The sequence below is a fragment of the Nilaparvata lugens genome, chromosome 3, assembly GCF_014356525.2.
Source record: "Nilaparvata lugens isolate BPH chromosome 3, ASM1435652v1, whole genome shotgun sequence".
Classification (NCBI taxonomy): Eukaryota; Metazoa; Arthropoda; class Insecta; order Hemiptera; family Delphacidae; genus Nilaparvata; species Nilaparvata lugens.
The window spans coordinates 21,986,253-22,006,041 of record NC_052506.1 but is presented as its reverse complement, the minus strand read 5'-3'; the positions used below and the strand labels follow the sequence as shown (position 1 = coordinate 22,006,041).

The window sequence follows — 19,789 nt, the reverse complement described above, 5'->3', positions numbered from 1 at the left end:
TGAGAGGTCATTGACCCTAACTATTTCCATGCTGTATTTCCGCCACCTTTAAGGTACAAATTTTTTCATTGGAGGTACTAAATAGTACTAAATAGGTACTAAATATTGGTGCACAGCTTGAGTTCAAATTTGAAGATAGCCGGGCAACCATGTCTCTGGCCCGGCACTTTAGAAAAATCAATAACTCAGTTAGGGGTGAGGTACAAATTTTTTCATTGGAGGTACTAAATAGTACGAAATAGGTACTAAATATTGACATGGTTAGTATGTTGAAATTCGATCATAGCCGGGCCAGCGACATGCACGTGCGTTCGAGTTAGTAAGTTTCCACATTTTGTCCAGCTCCAAACAAATAAATGGTTCTAACTGATGTTTTTCCAACTCCTGGACTTGCAGATAGATTTGGTGAAAATAAAGGGTTGCTGCATCAATTGTTATGGTGTTGGAGAGGCCAGATCGAAAACTGTATTCAACTGCCTTATATTTGAATCTATATTTATGTTATGTTTTGAATTTTATAAATGACTAGCAGACAACCTGTGCTCCGCAAGAGTCTAATTAAAAACTTTACCAACTAAAAACTTGAAGAATTTGAAATATGGGTCTATGACTATCATCAGTAAATAAATAATTTTTATGCAATATTTCAAGTTAATGAGCTGCATAGTTCAGACCTGATGATGCATCATTCATGAATTTCCTATCCTGAACGTGTATCGTGTATAAGCCGATTCTTTCCTTTATTATAATATAGATGTATTATACACATATATATTATGTATAGTCTTTCTTGTTATATTAATACGATTAAAATCGATTGTAGAGTGAATTTAAAAAAATAAAAAGTGATGTAATTTGATATATTTTCGTACTGTTATTAATCAAAAATTTTAGTGGATGAAATAAGAATGAAAAAAAATAAATGAAAGTGTTTGAAAAATAAGAATACCGGTAAGTTAATAGGTTTCTAATTATTGTGTATTGCGAAAAAATTGCGAATCAATTTTAAAAAATAAAAATGAAGACTGGATTCTTAATCTAATCTTAAACAAGTAATTCAATAAAAATATTGATAAATAATTCACCGTTGAAGTACACTCTTCGAGTAATGAATGTAACGTCCAATTCTAATTCAAGCAATTTTTTGACTTTCTAAACATGTTGTGTCCAGACAAAAGACGGTCTTGTTCTTATGCAATCCACAATATTCCATATACCTTCATATCTCATAAACTATTGATATTTCAGGAATAATACTGAATCATGATTTTTCCCTTCTTATTTTACAAAATTTCCTCCTCATTAGAAACTTTTATTATTACATTCCGTAATCAATCACACTATTTCCTGGTATGTTGGTAACAATGTTTTCCTTTGACCTCTATTTCTGGAAACCACCAAGCAGGCAAGCACAAGCAACGTACGCCATCTTCGATCTTCGTGTCCCGTGTTGGTGATTTCGTCATTCTTCAAATTGAGAATTTAACTTCTAAATTTGCTCTTTTTTACACTTTTAATCAACGGAAAGTATCTGATAGAGCAATTTTGATACCAGCTTTTGGGCGTAAATGTTCAAGCTCTTTTTCAGCGCTATTTGATATTAATTTTATTGCATACATTTTTCATCATCCAAAACTCATCATTGATTTGCTGACTCATCTTTGCGCTAGTAAATCGTATTAACTTAGTTCTATATCCTATAATAATTAAAAGGGAGACGCTATCTTCAAATTTCATAAAAAGATCATTCCAATCTTCAAGTAAAGGTGAGTTATTATATTTATTTTGTCTTTGTTCAGAGTTGGCCAATAATAATTCACAATTAGGCTAGAACGTCTTTGTATGCCTAAAGTTGTTATGAATACCGTATACTGATTGAACAGTATACCGGTAATTCCAAGGTTTTTATTTTGAATTTAAAAATATGTTTTTCTATTAGTTGGGTTATTTGTTGATGAAATAAATTCCTGAATAAGTTATGTTTCAGTAATATCATAGACGTTGCCTAGCTGTCGGCCATTTTGAATTGAAACTTACGTGTTTCCTGGTAGTGACGAGTACTGAGTAGGCTAATTTAACTATAACATTTTTGTTTCTGAACAAGATTACAATTTCTTATGTTTGTAAATTGTATTTTTATTTAATCGGTAAAACTTGTAAGCTATTAGTTATTTTTAAGAACCTGGATTCTAGTTTTAAAATTGAAACATTGATTAATGAAATGCGTTTTAGCAACCTTGAAATGTTTTTTTTTCAATCCTTTTGTCATTATATCAAATTCTAAAAAACCCAATGTGAATCACTAACTAGAGTTTGATATTTGTGTAGGTACCGTGTCTAAAAAGATTGAATTTTTCAGAATTTTTTCCTAGAAAACATGTAACTTTCCTCATGTTTGATTTTATAGCCTATTTGAGAAAGTTTGTTTTTGTAAATACTGTAGGTAATGTTGCAATTTGGGCGGGATAAGTTTTTATGTCTATTTTTTAGCACCTTTATTTCATTGAATTAGACCTATAAGCATGTTATCTTGTACCTACTTTTAGTTGTTGCATCAATCTTATCTCACAGTATTTTTGCCTTAAATTTATATTATTCAAATGAAAACTTAAGTGTTTTTCAATGATGTACGGTAGGCTAATTGGTGTATCTTTAAATTTTCTGTTTTTAGATGGCTGAGGACTTTGATGTCGAAGCAATGTTAGAAGCACCTTTTAAAAAAGGGGTAAGTTTTATCATTAATCCGTTATAATTTAATTAATTTTTGTGATGAAAGGGATATTCACGTGACTTTTTTTCTTGGCTAATTTGGCTTTATCAGGATATTATGAAATGAAAATGGAAAAAATACTCAGGTTATAGATTTTTTAAATCTTTAAGTCTTGAAAAATTTAATCAAGGTGTTTTATTAATTTACTATATTAGTTATCAATTTGCAATAGTTGGGTAATATTTTTTTAACAAGGGAGCTTATTATCAACTGGTTAACTAAACTGTTAAAAAAGAAGAAATATGTGTTGTCTGATGAAAGGGGGTTTACAGAAATTCGATTATATTGAGTCGTAACTTGTTTGAATTGTAAATTGGACTAGGCTAAAAATGCTCTTAATAATTTGATAACCGTATCTAACAAACCTAAAAAACAGGAACCTCATTTTTAGTCAGTTATTTTTCCAACATAGTTTTGAGAACACCTAAAAATCTTTATTGTATGCCATGCATCCACAGATCCTTTAATTACTGTACTACTGGACGCCCAATTGCAAACTCACCCAGTTTATGAGAAGATATTTTTTAATATCTTAAGTTTTTTTGGTTGTAATGGGAATAGTTTTGAAGTTACAAGAAATATTTGAGTTTAATGGGTCGTGTGACTTATTTGAAAAATTGATTGAAAATGAATATTTCATCAAACTATAAAATCAATACTTTGTATTCATATACCGTAAGTTGACTTTGTAATGTTTGAGACATTTAATAACATTTGCGATTTTTAATACTATTGACGAAAAATTGTTGGAAAGTCGATAAAGTTATATTCTAAAATAGGCAATTTAACAGTGTTTAACTTTGAACTAGCCTCATGGATATTTATCAGTTCCATTGACTAATAATAACCACAACTTATTTTATCTGTGTTTTTACAATTCAAAATGAAATTGTCGGTTTGATAGGATGTCCAATTTTTAAAATTTCAACTAGGTTATAATAAAGTATTGATGATGAAATATTTATTCTCACAATCAGTCACTGTGCAGTATCTAATTGAGTCGTTCTCTATTCGGGTATGTGAGTGTTGGTGTGTGCTTTATGTGTACGTGTGTGCAAAAGTTTTTTTTTATATCACTATTCGCTTAACTGACAAGTCCCGTTTTCTCTATATTGTAGAACCTAACATGTCACAGCTTGTTGCCTCCAGCACTATCATCCCGAAAGCTGTCTGAAACGAGGTAGTGTAAACTGTTAAAAATTGTCATATTTTAGTGATAAATGTTTTTTCTTTATTTGATTGTTCTAATATATATTACATGGATTTATTGTCATTGTCTATAATCTTTGTTGCATTTATTATTGTTATTTGTATGACTCGCGCATCAAACGAGAATGTTCTTTGTGGCAAAAATTGATGGGTGTTGCTTTTGAAAACAATTATTTGAGTGTCTGTCCTTCTGTATAATATGGCAATCAGTATAAAATGAATTTCAAATACATTAAATTGTCACTTGAACGTATACGTTTATTTTTTAAAGGTTGTTAGTAAATATTTATAAATATTATGAGTAATATTTTATAAAACATTTCAAGTAAAATTCCGGAATTTTTATTTCTTATTTGTAGACATTTCATTCGGCTATTCTAAGACATGAAATTGATAAAACTGAGACAGAAATTTAATGGTAATTTAACCCTTAACAATATAATACAGTTCAAGAATTTCTCAATTCAGTTGAAATTTCTAAGATTTATATAATAAGTTGAAAATCATTTTAAGATTTATACATTGTAACAATATTACTATTCCTTCTATTTTAGTAGTGTATCTAATATTTTTGTCCACCAATCAAACTGAAGATCAATACGAGAACGTAAGGTTGACGTTGAGTAACATTTATAGTCAACTTATTTACATGAGATGTATGAAGTACATAATTAAGAAAAAATATAATTTTATTATACTAATTTAGTTTTCAAATTCTGACAGTAATAATTTGTTAATAGGCCTATTGTGTACCTCTCTGTTACTGTGAAATCAGATTCACAATTATTTTAAAATAAATTTCAGATATTGGATTCATTTGAAGAAAGAAAACTTGAAAAATGAAATGTTTTGATTGAATGTGATTATTTTAAATTATCACTGTTTTAAACTCCCAAACACTGATAAGAAACTAATAATAAGTGTTCTAAGGCAAGCATGTCTCGATGTGTAGATAGTTCTCACTGGAATGTAGTCGTAAAATCGTTTTATTGTATGATTTTTATTGGGATTATCTTTGCAGAGTTAAGGATGTGGTTAAATTCAAAAGATCAAGACTTGAAAAGGGGAATACGAAGTTTAGGTAAGTCATTGTAGTTAGCTGTGTTTTTTGTATGATTTCAATTCTCATATTGGAGATTGTTTTTCTCGCCTTGATGATTCAATGGCGATAATTATTCTATCTAAAAAAATCGTGTCATTTATATTAATTCAATTTTGTGTTTTGTTTTGTTCTTCTCGTGGATGGTGTGGGATACGATCATGGTGCATTCTTCATTTTGCTGTTGACAGGAGGAAGGATCAAAGGATAAAGAGAAATACAAGGAGAATGGCAGCAACGGCAGCTACAAGTCTTCATCTGGGTCAGTCATACATTTAAGAATAATACAGAAAAATGGATAAACTTTTATAATATACACATATCTACCGGGAACGCCAACGTTTTTAAATATCGATAGGAGTTGTAATGGTTCATTAATTCTAATACGAATAATGTGGTCATGATCGATTGCTACAACATCGTTCACTCAACATTATACATCCCATTATACTAGTAGCACACTTGGCCTTGGCAAGTATGAATCAAACTCGACTTTAATTCTTATTCTTTTTCCAATTGAAATTTACAAATAACTTACGTTTCGCTTGGATACTTCGAACACAATGGAAGAGTTGGGAGTTGAAAGCATTTGAAGTGTCAGCTTCTATATTCGTAAATGTTGCAGGTATTGCCGTGGAAAGTGAAATTCGGGATTAAATCTGCTTCATTCAATTAATTTGTTGAATGTGAAGAACAAATAGGTGGGATTGCTGGTCGCTGTGAGCTGCTGTATCCATGAGTAAAACTACGCATTTATCCAAAGGTTTTCCTCTACAAAATCTACAAACGCCTACAATTCCATGTTGAATATAATTCTCATTCTTTGAGATAGGTTGTATTCGTTTAGTTAATTTAAAATCACAGTTTTTATTCTGGCAATGATGTCGCTTTTACAAAATGATCACTATTTTTCCCTCTATATAATAAATCGTTGATAGATTACACCATTTTAAAATTGAAAAAATGGTGCTTTTTCAAGATTTCGAAGTCCAGTTACATGTTATAAAATGTTATTCAGTCTAAGAGTAATTTTTTCATATAGACCTTGTTGTATACGCCTGCCCCTATTCAGTAGGATTCAGAAATAATTTATTGGATTACCTTAACAAAAAATAGATAGTTGATTTACGAATTTCAGTTAGTAAAAAGGGTACCATTCACAGGATAGATTTTTACTGCCTACTTGCTAATACTGCATATTCATATACAGTATTATTTATGGACTTGATATGGATGATGCTCATATTATGGACTTGCACAATAGAAGTAATCAACAATTTAAAGCTTTTGTTTCCAAAAAGATTTATATTTGCTTAAATTCTCTTCGGTTAGAGTGATCTTACTCCTTCCAAGGGAATATATTTCTATGGGGGGCTCTTGAAATTTTTCGAATCATCCATTACTATAAGCTCAGTATTTAACTTGATCAATTGTTCTAAGCCCTAACCCTTGAAACTCAGTGTGATTACAAGAAACATTGGTCAATCTGTGTTCTATTTTCAGATTTGATGGCCTGGGTTTCGGATACATTTTCCAAGGTGTTCGCTTGAATAACACGGTGGTTCGTAGATGTTCCTTGGGATTACGGAAAGATCCTGTTGTCCTCCACCTCAACTTTTTCACACGAATTTTGTCCTATTTCATATTTTTGTTCTAGTTGGAGGCGAAGCGCTGTTTTGTGAAACACATATCCACTCTTATCGACTCGATCCACTCTATTTTATAAAACTCAATCAACCATTATTTTTCCTTGCAGGCAGCCGATCATACGAGCGTTTTATTAGCTGTGCACTTGAACTTTACTAGCAACCTACCTACTTTCTAAGTATATTTGGTAATATGTTGAAACAACATTTCAGATCGAAGTCTCTTTTCCCCAACCTCTTCCATCAATATTTGAGTAAATCTTTGTTTATTCAGTCTTTATGACTTGCTGTTGAGCAATAAATTATTGTAAATTTAAACTCTCCATAAAGATGTACTCTAAATACAAGTGTTGAATAAAAATATAAACTATGAATCTTTATCAGGATTATCAAATCCTCCATTTTTTGCAGCATTTCATATTTTGATCCAATTTTTGTATTCAAATGAATTTTTTGTTTCCAAGTAAGCAAGCTTACGGAACATTTCTGATTACACTTTGAAGAAGTACTAAACTCAAACTATTCTGAATTTTTGGAATCATGTAGCAACTTGATATCTAATATTTTTTAAATTCTCCCTTATTCTGACATTGAATTTGTTATATAAATGGAATGGGGATTTGGTAGTGAGTCCTTAGTGCAAACAAGGAATTAGCTTGTGAATTATGAATTTGTTCAGTTTCAATTTTTCCCCACAATTCTTGAGATGCATTTTGAATGGCTGTACACCTTCCATTGTGAACATGTTGAAATAGATAAAGCAAGTGATCGATTTTCTTCTTCTTGTAGGTACGAATAAGATACCTAAGTATAATGTGTCACTAGAATCGAGACATGTCAAGGGCAGAGCGCCCATAGGTAAGTTGTCGACGTTGCCGGCTCATCTGCCAACCAATCTACACTAGGCCTAGTCTTATTCTTTCTTGGTTAATTGTTTGGTGTATGGAAAATCAATCTAGTTTATTGCTTGCCTTAACCAAATCCGCATTCTCATTGCAATGAGTTGCAAACTGATTCATCGTCTTTTGTAACTCATTGATTCTATAAAATTATTAATCTACCAAATTCGTGATTATTTATTTGATTTATCCGTTGACGATCTCATTATACAAATTGATGAGTAATTCATACGATTTATATATTCTTGATCGATCATGTGAATTTCCCCCATATCAAATCTTGACATAACTCGTTGGGTTGTTTCAATTGGTGTAAATTAAAACTGAAGCTATAGGAAGTCTCCCAATTTATGTCATTGTCTTTTTTATGCATTTGTATTTTTGATCCATTATTCATTTTATCTGCAATGTGTTTTTTAAATTGAAAGTAAACTTAATCTTGTTATTATTGTTTACTCATTTCATGTAACAGTTCTCCTTCTGTTATGTAAATTTGAAACTAAAATGGAGTGATCAGTATAATTATACAAGAAAACTTTTCCCATATTTACATTCTTGTACATGATACACTCGAATTTTTAGACCTGCTTTTATTTTTGATGATATCCTGAAATCCTCTTGGATTGCAATACAGATATCATATTGAGCGATTTTTCTCACTGTTGTTAAATTTCTTGAACGATTAATCTCTTGAGTTTCTCGTTAAAATCTCAGTATCAATTATTTAATTAAACACTTTGATGATGATGAATTTCGAATTTCAACTGTACTCATGCATTCAAAAGACATCCTCCATGTACCTCAATAATGACTGATTGAATCCGTTGATTTTTTATTATTTAACCGGTTGTCTCAGTTTTTCGCGCGGTTGTTAGTGTATCGCGCCACCTCCCTCCAAAAGCATGACTGACTGTTTTGTGTGTGTGTGGTGTTGCTGACAGGTAAGTCAACTTGGGCTGTTGTTTTGTTGCAGGAAAAGTAGACACAGGAGCCGGTCGCGCGACAGGAAAGAGAAGAAGCGCAGTCGTTCGAAGGATCGTCGCCGCAGCCGCTCGAAGGACAAGAGCAGCCGCAAGGACAAGGATGAGGGAGACCGCAGGCACAGCCGGCGTAGCCGCAGCCGCAGCCGCGATCATCGCCGCAAGCGCTCGCTCACGCCCATTCTGCTCAATCGCTTTCCAAGATACAAGAAAACGTCGCCGCCCCTCGGATTGTGAGTGTTCTGACAAACTAACTGAATCCCTTCCTAATTAGCTTGGATTATAGTCCTGCTCTTTATTCAAACTATAAAAACAATATTCAAACTGAAAAAAAACAATAGGTTAGGTTTTAGTCAAACTCTCTCTGTTCAAACTTCAAAAACAATAGCTTTGTCCAACAAAACGATGATATCAATGTACAGTAAGCAAAAGTGGTTTAGCAAAAATCAAATTTAGCCTGTGGTATAATCCTAAAGGTGCGTACAGATATACGCGCCACGAACATGAGCAATTCACTTTTAATCAGCTGACTATATCTGTATTTTTACAGAAACGGTAAGATACAGCTTGGCATCAGCTGATTAAAAGTGAATTGCTCATGCTCGCGGGGCGTAAAACTGTACGCATCTTTAGAAACCCTAGCTTGCAGCACGTGGCTTTGTGGCCAATGTTATTTCAATTTACTCAATAACTATACACTCGATAGGAGCAATAACTAATATACTCAATAGAAGCACACTGTTGCCGTTTTTATGCTGATTCCATCGAAAATGTCTACACTCTTTTCGCTCTTTCTCTAACACAATTAGCTCACAGACTCTGGATTCTGTGGAATCCGGCAGCACTGTACCCCAACAAGAGCCATGCTGCAATCAGACTATAGATTAAGGGTTTTTTCAATCATCTCAATTATATCTATGAATAGGGTAAAACTTGTAGCTGCATCCATCCCAAGTTTTTAAAATTGTCCTGATGAAATAGATTATTGTCCCAGTTCTAGGTTGATTTCTCTTTTAATGTTAATAGAAATTCTCAGAGTTACTTGAAGCTGTATTAGGAGACTTATTTTGAGCTTGTTGAGTGGAGGTTGCAAGGTGAGTGGTAGAGAGGACTTGGAAGTCTCAAATACGCCAAATAAAGAATATTTTCATTTTCACAGTCAAGATACGTTGATAAATAATACATACCTGTTATCCAAATCACTTTCTTATTAAAATACTCTACAAATAAAGAATGTGTTTCAAGTAGAACAAGTTTAAACTGCCTCTAAAACGAATAAATTATATATGTCTACAAACCCATCAGAGTAAAAGGTTCAAGACACAATGAAACCCCTAAGTCGGAAGTGTGTTGAATATATTTGCACATAACCTGAATTTGAACCATGTATTGTCTAAGTTCTGTATTGATAAGTGATTCAATTAATAAATCTTGACATCGATGAAATACTTCATCAAAACCTGAAACCACAACTTTTCATGAGGATCGTCTTTTTTGAATTCACTTGATTATAAATAGTGACATGAAACCTGTAATCTGTAGATGTTTCCTTATTATTGATTTTATTTGCAGGAGACCGACAGATGACCTTTCGCCAGAAGAACGTGATGCCAGAACAGTGTTCTGCATGCAACTGTCGCAGAGGATCAGGGGACGTGACCTCGAAGAGTTCTTCTCATCGGTTGGAAAGGTGCGCCTGCGCCTAATTCACTCTTATTCCCATTGCCTAGTCTGTGCATTCATGTAGACCCAAATTTCAAAATGTTGGATATTTGGGGGGAATGAAGAATGCTAAATTAATTTTTCTTGTGAGTTCATCTCGTTACCAATTTGGTTTCGTAATATCTCATAAGCATACATTCTTAATCAAATCATTCATCAATACAACTATTAAAATTATCTATAATGATAGATATCATCATCTTAAAGAGGAAAACTAGGCTAGGTTTACTACTTGCTATTCCTCTTTCTAATTTTAATGGTAATTAGGTCCAAAAGGTTATTCAAGTCACGCACTTGGCATTTCAGGTCCGAGAATAATCGACAAGTGATAACAATTTTGAATTTAGTAATGTTGTTAGAATGCCGAGAAAACATTTGAGTCCTGTACAGGAGTCTAGTTGAATTGTTGGAATTATAATCAGAGTTCACAAATTTCATGCCTGGTTTCAAGGGCGCAGCTTCAATGGATTATTAAATCCAAATATTTGCTTATACCTTGAAACATATTAAAGATATTGAATGAATTCATAACTTCAAATTAGTGGATTGAAACTTATTATTTTATTTAATCTGGTTTTATTTGTGTGGCTTATAATTTGGAACTTGAAATTATCACATTTTACATCACGTCTTCATGATTTTTGTTTTTAGGTACGAGATGTAAGACTTATCACCTGCAACAAGACGAGGAGGTTCAAAGGTATTGCCTACATTGAGTTTAAAGATCCGGAATCAGTTCCCTTGGTAAGTTTGTTATGATCTTATATACTATACAGAATGCTAAAAGATTGACAAAACTATTAATTAATATATATTCACTAGAATATATTAATATTATCGTATATTTTACTTGAAAAAATATTCTTTTCACTAGAATTGTGAGTTACACAGATCCAATTATGAAAATCGTGATTGCAAAAGGAGTTGACAAATTGTTATTATTTCCATATTTAACTGGTTTGGTTATATTACACGAGCAGCAGGTGTTGCTCGTGCTCCGCAAGGGTCGATCTAACTTGAACTTAGTATTACAAATTTAATGTTTCAAGTTGATTAGTTTAGAAATGGTGATGCATTAAACATGTATTTCGTATCCCGTACATGTATAAGACAAGAGTCCTTCCTTTATATATTTTTGACATAGACATTCAATTTCAGATGTTTTACATCCATGAAATGAAGCCGGTAACCAGCTGATTGTAGAACAAATAAACATAATGATTCTCATTACAACATACTATACTGTAATAAAATCATTATGATTTCTTATAGTCGAATATGTTTCCTAGTTCCGAATTTGGAACAGCAAAACTGGTACGAAAACCGCCTTCTAGCGCTCCAGGTGGAAGTTTTGTCAACTACAATCAAGAAATTCCTGATTCAAAACTTGTAAACTAGGTTATGTTGATAGAATGCATGTAGTGATGTCAGCACAAGCAGATAATGTTTTCTGTTTCTCAATTATTCTTTTCTAGATTATTATGACAAAAAATAGTGTAGGTAAGTTACTTGGACGTGAATGTCTTTTGCAGTGCTCGAATGAAATTCTAGTCTCGGCTAACGCCTCGACTAGAAACATCATTCTCGCCTGCAAAAGGGCCCTTCCCGTCCTTGTGACTTAAGATACTATTACAGTATAAATTGGGCTAAAATATCTTCCATGGCCGAAGTAGTCAATTGATTAGTCATGAGAAGAAAATTGGTAAAACTGGAACAATTATCTTTATTGTTTCAAAATGTTAATTCTCACTAGAGCTTATCGTAGGCTATTTATAATTTTTCAGGCATTGGGGCTAAATGGACAAAAGCTACTGGGAGTGCCAATCATTGTTCAACAAACACAAGCCGAGAAGAATCGCGCCGGCAATTCGATGCCAAATCTAGTGCCTAGAGGTGTGCCTTGCCCGATGCGGCTCTACGTCGGCTCGCTGCACTTCAACATCACCGAGGACATGCTGCGAGGAATATTCGAGCCATTCGGCAAAATAGACAGCATTCAACTCATGACAGATCCGGAGACTGGCCGATCCAAGGGCTACGGCTTTATAGCGGTGAGTGCTTGTGCATTTGTAGGCCCACGACAATGATTTTCATTTACTGGTAGTTCAAAAATGCTATACTGACTGTTTTCAACTATTTCCAAGCTATTTGTTTATCGTTCAAAATAGCTAATGCTGAAAACGACAAATGTAACTTTATATAACCATCTATCAAAAAACCATGAAACATAGCCATAGATTGTGTTGATTTTTCTTCTTGTGCATTTGTAGGCCCAGGACAATGTTTTTCATTTACTGGTAGTTCAAAAATGCTATACTGAATGTTTTCAACTATTTCCAAGCTATTTGTTTATCGTTCTAAATAGCTAATGCTGAAAACGACAAATGTAACTCTATATTACCATATATCAAATAACCATGAATCATAAACATTACTAAACTAGATTGTATAAATGATGATTTATTGTACAGTCAGATCACTTAGGATACTTTTTTACTTTCAGACTAGAAAGTACTTATACTTTGAATAGATTTTTGATATTTAGAATAACTTGATATATTTCAAATTGAATTTATAATTTTTCTCATTAAAATTAGTAAAAACATGAAACATAGGCTACTAGATTTTCTTCTCTTATGTTTCCGAATTTTGTTGAAATTGTGTGATGTAGGCTATTAATACAATTATATCTGCTCACATTAGACTATCCTATTCATATTTAGGAGATTTGAAATCTGTCTTTCACAAACTCTTCAAGATGCTCTTGTCAGAGTTTTCATATAAATTTTGAATAATTGTGAATGCGCAAAAGGATGTACACTGTAACGATAGGTCAAGTGTGTTGAACCTGTGTGAACACACACATCAGCGAGAAAGGCTTCCAACAAACATTTTTGAGGTTGGTTAGGTTTTTGTTTCTTCGATTTTTTATTTCTCCTTCGCTGTTCTATGTGAGGTTATATTTTTTAAATTTTCCATTGGCTTATTTATTTTTATTGGTTGTCTATTTCATGTTAGAAGCTGCTGTCAAACAGCTGTTTTCGTTCGAAGCCTTTCGCGTGAGTGTATTTTTCGTCCGCTCGACACACTTGTACTGTCGTGAGTGGCCGGCCTAAGATATAATTATAGTGTATTGTAACTGGACAGTTTGATTTGAATGTGGGTGAATTGTAATATATATTGATTGTGGTTGTCGTTTGCAGTTCCACAATTCAGAAGATGCGAAGAGGGCGCTGGAGCAGTTGAATGGATTCGAACTGGCGGGAAGACCGATGAAAGTTGGCAATGTCACCGAGCGCACCGAGTTTATTTCTCAAGGCCCATCGATGCTGGACAGTGACGAGCTGGACAGGAGTGGCATTGATCTCGGTGCCACTGGACGCTTGCAGCTCATGTTCAAATTGGCCGAAGGTGATCATTGTTACAAATATCAAAATTATTGGCTGAAAGGCTACTTCTCTTCCGAATTTTCATATAGGTATCAAGAAAAAGTCTGAAAAGGTTAGGAGTTGAATGGCTTTCACCTACTAAAATTTAAAATTATGTTTTGTCTAAAAAATTATAATCAGTCTCATCTCAATATCTGGGAGCTCCACCGATCTGCCAGTGAGTGCCCTCAAATTGTCTAGGTCTAGCTTATTAAATTAGATGAACATTACCTAAAAGGTTCTGTTTACTTATCTTTTAAAGGGAGAAGGATAGATTAGGGAGGTTAGGTTTGGGTTTTTTAAATGACAATATGTTAATATTATTTGAAATGTCTTGGTAATTTCAGATGATAACACAAATAACGAAAAGTTGAATATTAGCACATTTGAAACATCGGACAATATGAATGACACCCTAAATCTCTGCCAATTTTACCAGTGGCGCCTAACACAGGACAAACACTGTATGGTTTGTGATATTTGTGTAATACATCGTAGTATTGTCAATCAATCTACACTTGGTTTATCTCAACAAGAGATTTTCAATTTTTATTTTTTATGATTCAGGAAGATGACTCTTTCTATACTTGTTTGAAAATAGCGCTGCCTGACGATGACAATATTGCTGTCGTATATCGTTGAAGCAGTTCTGAAGAGAGCCACTAGACGATAAATTGAAGCACTTTCCTATTTTGTGCTAATCAACATATTTTTCCAAATAAAAGTGGAACGTGAACTTCGTTGTGGTGCATACAAACAGTTTGTAATTTATTCCAAAAAGAATAAACATGGGTTCATTTCACCCATCATGCAGATAGGTATCTTAGTTTGTAATTTAATCCATAATGAATAAACATGGGTTAATTCACTGCAAAATCTTAATATCAATAGAGTATAGGCAAACCATATTATTGATTAGTGATGGAAAAAATAAATAAGGATTGCAATTCAATATCACTTTATGGTGTTATATGGTATATGATTGTTAATTGTTGTTGGTTTTGATTTGAACCAGGGACTGGCATGCAGATACCGCCAGCAGCTGCATCGGCATTGAACCTGAACCCTGGTATTCCTGTGGTACAACAGCCCACGCCACCCATTGCAACTCAATGCTTCATGTTGGCAAACATGTTTGATCCAGCTACGTAAGTGCAGTACTTGACTATGATTAAGTCTTAGTTGATCGCATACTTAGTTGATACTTAACATACTTGAAGAACCCTGTTGCACAAAGGCCGGTTAAATTTCAACCGGTTAATTTCACGAGAACCAATAAGAAGCCGTCTTTTCAAAAAAGCCTTCTCTGATTGGTTCTCGTGAAATAAGTCATGGTTAATATTCAACCGGCTTTTGTGCAACCGGGCCTTGGTTGTTAATCGTCAACTCATGGTGTCACAGATAATTGACACCTACCTATTTATGATTCAATTCAACACGCTTTATAAATGGTCATTATTTTCTTGAAATAATATGATATAAAAGTCTTATTTTCAAGCATAAGTTGTTGATTAAATTCAGAGCTTGATTGCGTATTTCATTCATTCTTATAATAGTTGAAATATATTATAAATATATCACTTTGAAATTTATTTGTACTAACTGGCTTTTTTATGAAACCTCCAACATTCAAAATTGATCACCAATAAATATCTTCCAGATTATTCTTGGAGTGGAAAAACCTTTGGTTTTTAATAATCTGAAAATTTTGACGTTAGAAATAGTAAGGGCCAAGCCTGTTTTTCTTCTACTACATATTTTTGTATTTAAATGAAATGGAATATTTTTTGTCAGTTTGGCCTACTCTTTACTCGTTTTTGTTAGTTTATGTGTTGTTTATTGTTATGATCACAGTCTTCTTTATCAGATGAATACTATTTTATTTCATTACTACTAGTGTACTAGTGTATCTAACTCAATTCATTGTTTTGTTTTATAGGGAAACGAACCCGAACTGGGAGCTTGAAATTCGAGATGATGTTGTAGAAGAATGCAATAAGCATGGAGGTGTACTCCATGTGTATGTGGATAAGGCTTCGCCGCAAGGAAATGTGTACGTCAAATGTCCAACGATCAATACAGCCGTTGCTGCAGTCAACTCCTTACATGGTCGTTGGTTTGCAGGTGAGATTCTGCTGTTTTTGTAATAACATTAGTTTATAGGCTATATATTTTTTTATATTCCTAGTGAATTTTAAAACATTGTCATTTGATTTGCTAAATCTTACTAAAATCATTTTCTAAAATAGATCTTACTAAAATTCTAAAAAAAATCGAAACATTCGCAACTGAGTATTGTTTTTGTAGTGTAAAAATCGATAAAAATATCATTACAATCAGCATAACCAACTTCCGCATTCAAGTAGACCCAAACGTCCAAATTGTGATTGTTTGGGGGGAATAAAGAATGCTACATAAATTATTTTTAAAGAGTTTCATTTTGGTACTAATTCGGTCTCAAACTGACTCATAAAAATACATTGCTTGTTGATTCAGTTTAGATAATTTTTGTTCGTATATCATTTTTTGTATATATATTTTTGAAGATCATCTTTGGTTTTCCTTTATTCACAAATCACTATAATTTATTTATTTAATTATTGGATAGAGTAAAAACCTTCACTACAATGCGAGTTGACCTAGCCTAGTTTTATGTAGCGTCTGCTATCGTTAAGCCTGATGGCATCGATGTTATGAGTATGATGATCAATTGGATGCACGTTTGCGCAGATGAAGAACAAAATGTGTGAAGAGCCTTTGAAACATGTGCTTGCACTTGCGAGCAGCGACAAATGCACTTGCACAAACGTGACCATACCATAAGAATCTTACTTTGTATTGTAGTTGAATGTGAAGGTAGTGTGGCATGAGTATGAGTAGCCCACATGGAAACAGTAAGGCCGTTTCAGACTTCCGTAAACTTGGGCGGTTTCAGACCGCTATAGTGTAGCGACGTATGTACGAAAGCTATGAAAAGTTCACATCAACAAATATTGTATCATTCTTTTGTATTTGTTCATATTTTGAGCTGTGGTCGAGTGTCATTGTGCCCGAGATACGGAGCAACGGCTACGTTAGAGACCGTAGAATTTGCGACGCGTCTTATGTAGCCTCATCAACGCGATGCTACCCCGGTTTGAACTGGACCGATTAATTAACATTAGGAAAGTTTTACAAAAGACGTCGTTCAAGCTAAATAAGGCGGTCTGAAACCGCCGATAACCGTGCATTACCAAGATATTCACTGTCTACATTGAGTGTATACATTGTTTTGGAACCCTAAGTATATGGACCGTACCATGGCCACCTCTAATACAAGGCCCCGGCCTACGATATTGCAACGTCGCAGCGTAGGCCTAGAATTTAATACATGATTGGTGAAAAAGATTTTTTAAAATACCAGCTGATCTTTTTCGCCAATCATGTATTAAATTCTAGGCCTACGCTGCGACGTTGCAATATCGTAGGCAGGGGCCTTGTATTAGAGTTGGCTATGACCGTACTCTTCCGCTAAAGATCCAAAGTTGTAATCTGTTCTATCATTTATTGTAAGTTGGCAATTTTTTTTTATTTCAGGTCGTGTAATTACAGCTGCGTATGTGCCTTTGATCAACTACCACAGTCTTTTCCCGGATACTATTACACAGATGGCCCTGCTCTCAACCTCGTCACAAAGGAGAGGAATATGAATGTTACAGACAATTTCGCGTTCCTTGTAAATAAGTCCCTTAATTTTCGTTGTATTTACTTTCAATAATTTTGCACACTAGGACCTCAGGTTGTATAAAACAATCATCGCTTGTAAAAGATGACAGAAGAAGAACTATTATGCCCTACTTATTTTTCTATTATCGTCAGTAATATTGACGTACTGATTTATTATTTGATTATAATCTATAGTGCCTCTGAAACCGTGGTTCCAACCTGATAATCCTATTGCGCTGGCAAGTTTGTGCTTTTTGTAAATAGTCAAGTTGAATATAGTTTTCAAAAGAAGTTGTAAAATATGATTTTAAGAAGTAATAAGTAATTAACCTTCTATGTACAGTTCATCAAATTCATTTATATTTCTCATACTGTGTATGAGAATAGAAGGTTTATGAATTTTATAGATCTCATTTAAAATCGAGTCTGCACATTTTTTTCATTTTTATATTTCAATGATTTTTTGTGCAATACTGCGATTATTATGAATTAACCATCTTCGAGATAGTATTTCTAGTTGACAATACATCACAATAGGTAGGCTACATTGATTATCATAAATTTCAGTAGAGTAGTTACAATATTTTAAATAAGTCTAATAATATTGGCATTGAACTATATTAGAATTTATGACAGTATTGAGCATTAAGTTTGTTGCACATGGTTTGATATGTATTCAATTTTAATTGAAATAGAAGTGTTTAAATTTTCAACAAATTGTACATTTTTCTAAAAAATAAAATATTATTTCTTTATCAAAATAAAAAACATTTCTTACTTTCTCTCACCTCTGAATGATCTGAAATCATTACATGAAAGACTGTATGGCATCTTGATCAATAAGCTAAATCCGTTTCAAAAATTGGCTTATTTAGTCACATTCTTTGATAAGATTTGAATGTAACTATTGTAAAATTCACGTTAGTTGAAGAGCACAACGTGGGTGGTGAAAAACTATTGTTGCAAAACTGAAGATTTCACACAACAGTCGTGATAAATGCGTAAATTTGTAAAATTATACATCAAATTGAAGGTCTAGAAGCTCATAATAAGCTTGGATTTTTTCTATCGATAAAGTTATAAGAGCAATAAATTGAAGGAAAATGTGTTTTCCTACAGTTACGTTAAAAAGTGGCCATTGCTGCACTGATTACAGAACGCAAAGAATCACTTTTCCGCTCTAGTGCGGGAAAAATTTTTCTGCACTCCAGATTTGCAACATGGCAACGCAAAATAGTTAGTAGGTTATATGGAGCAACAGTGCAGCAAAATCAAAATGAAGTTGGTAACAGTGACTGGGCTGCTATAGTGAGCAGAGGTGCAACGAAGCACAACGCGCAAATTATTAGTATTAGATATTATAACCAAGGACAACATTTTTATTCAATTTGACAATAAATTGAGGTTTTTATCAATAATAAAATTACATAGAAAAACATTTGATGCATTTCAGGCAATTTTACCCATAATTACCCACTTTTCATATTCGTTCAATGGTAACTGTAGGAAAAACTTAATGTGAAATACGTGCGCAAAGTTCCTCTGCTGCACTCAAGAAACCATTCCGCCCGAGCCGTTTCTTTCAGTGCAGCAAACTGTCACTTTGCACACTAGTTGCACAAATAACTATTTCGCCACACTTGGATGTAATGAGCTGGTTTACGTGCGTCATATGGAGGCCGAAAGTGATTGTTTTCCGACCAGGCCGGTAAAACTTTACAGCCCTAGGGCTGTAAAATGACCTTGAATAACAGCTGATCGTGTCCGATCTCACAAAAATCATAGAGATAATCTCATAAGGACTGTAATAATCTATATAATTATGTATCGTGAATCGCGGTATCATGTCTATAATATATTTTATAAATTACTGTTTCATAATTTAATATTTATTATTGTGTTTTTGATATCAAACAATAGAATACGATGATATCTCCATAGCCTCAACAATATAATGTTGGCTGCATTGTCCATTGTCAGAAAGGTACCGGTACGTATCGCAAGTATTTAAAAGTGAAGAATCGAATTTCAAATCAAAGTACAATAATTGTATCAATATTTAAAAGTGAGGTAGAGTAATAATTGTTTCTTTTTTATTATCGAATTCCACTTCTTAATGCAATACAATCAACAATAATAATAGGAAAATACAGCAGAGATCTGAAGTTTAAGGTAAGCCTACTGGTGAAACTCAGCCTTGACTGAAAAATTCCTGGTAATTTTTCTGTAATTCATTATTAAAACTTTTAGATAATTTTTCTCCAATATCAAAACATATAGAGAAAACATTAGGCCCACTCAAGATTGAATCTTCGAATGTAATTTTTCCGT

At 33.3% G+C, this 19,789-nt stretch overlaps 1 protein-coding gene across 1 annotated transcript; it reads left to right on the top strand.

The window, feature by feature from the left end:
• The first annotated feature begins 1,384 nt into the window (after positions 1-1,384).
• Positions 1,385-17,982, top strand: LOC111053025 (RNA-binding protein 39). The gene is made up of 11 exons (XM_022339853.2): positions 1,385-1,766; positions 2,672-2,725; positions 5,270-5,340; positions 8,597-8,836; positions 10,176-10,293; positions 10,977-11,069; positions 12,110-12,376; positions 13,529-13,736; positions 14,769-14,901; positions 15,693-15,877; positions 17,330-17,982. Exons 2-11 carry the CDS (start codon positions 2,672-2,674, stop codon positions 17,440-17,442), a joined length of 1,482 nt encoding a protein of 493 aa, XP_022195545.2. The 5' UTR covers positions 1,385-1,766; the 3' UTR covers positions 17,443-17,982.
• The last annotated feature ends 1,807 nt before the right edge of the window (positions 17,983-19,789 follow it).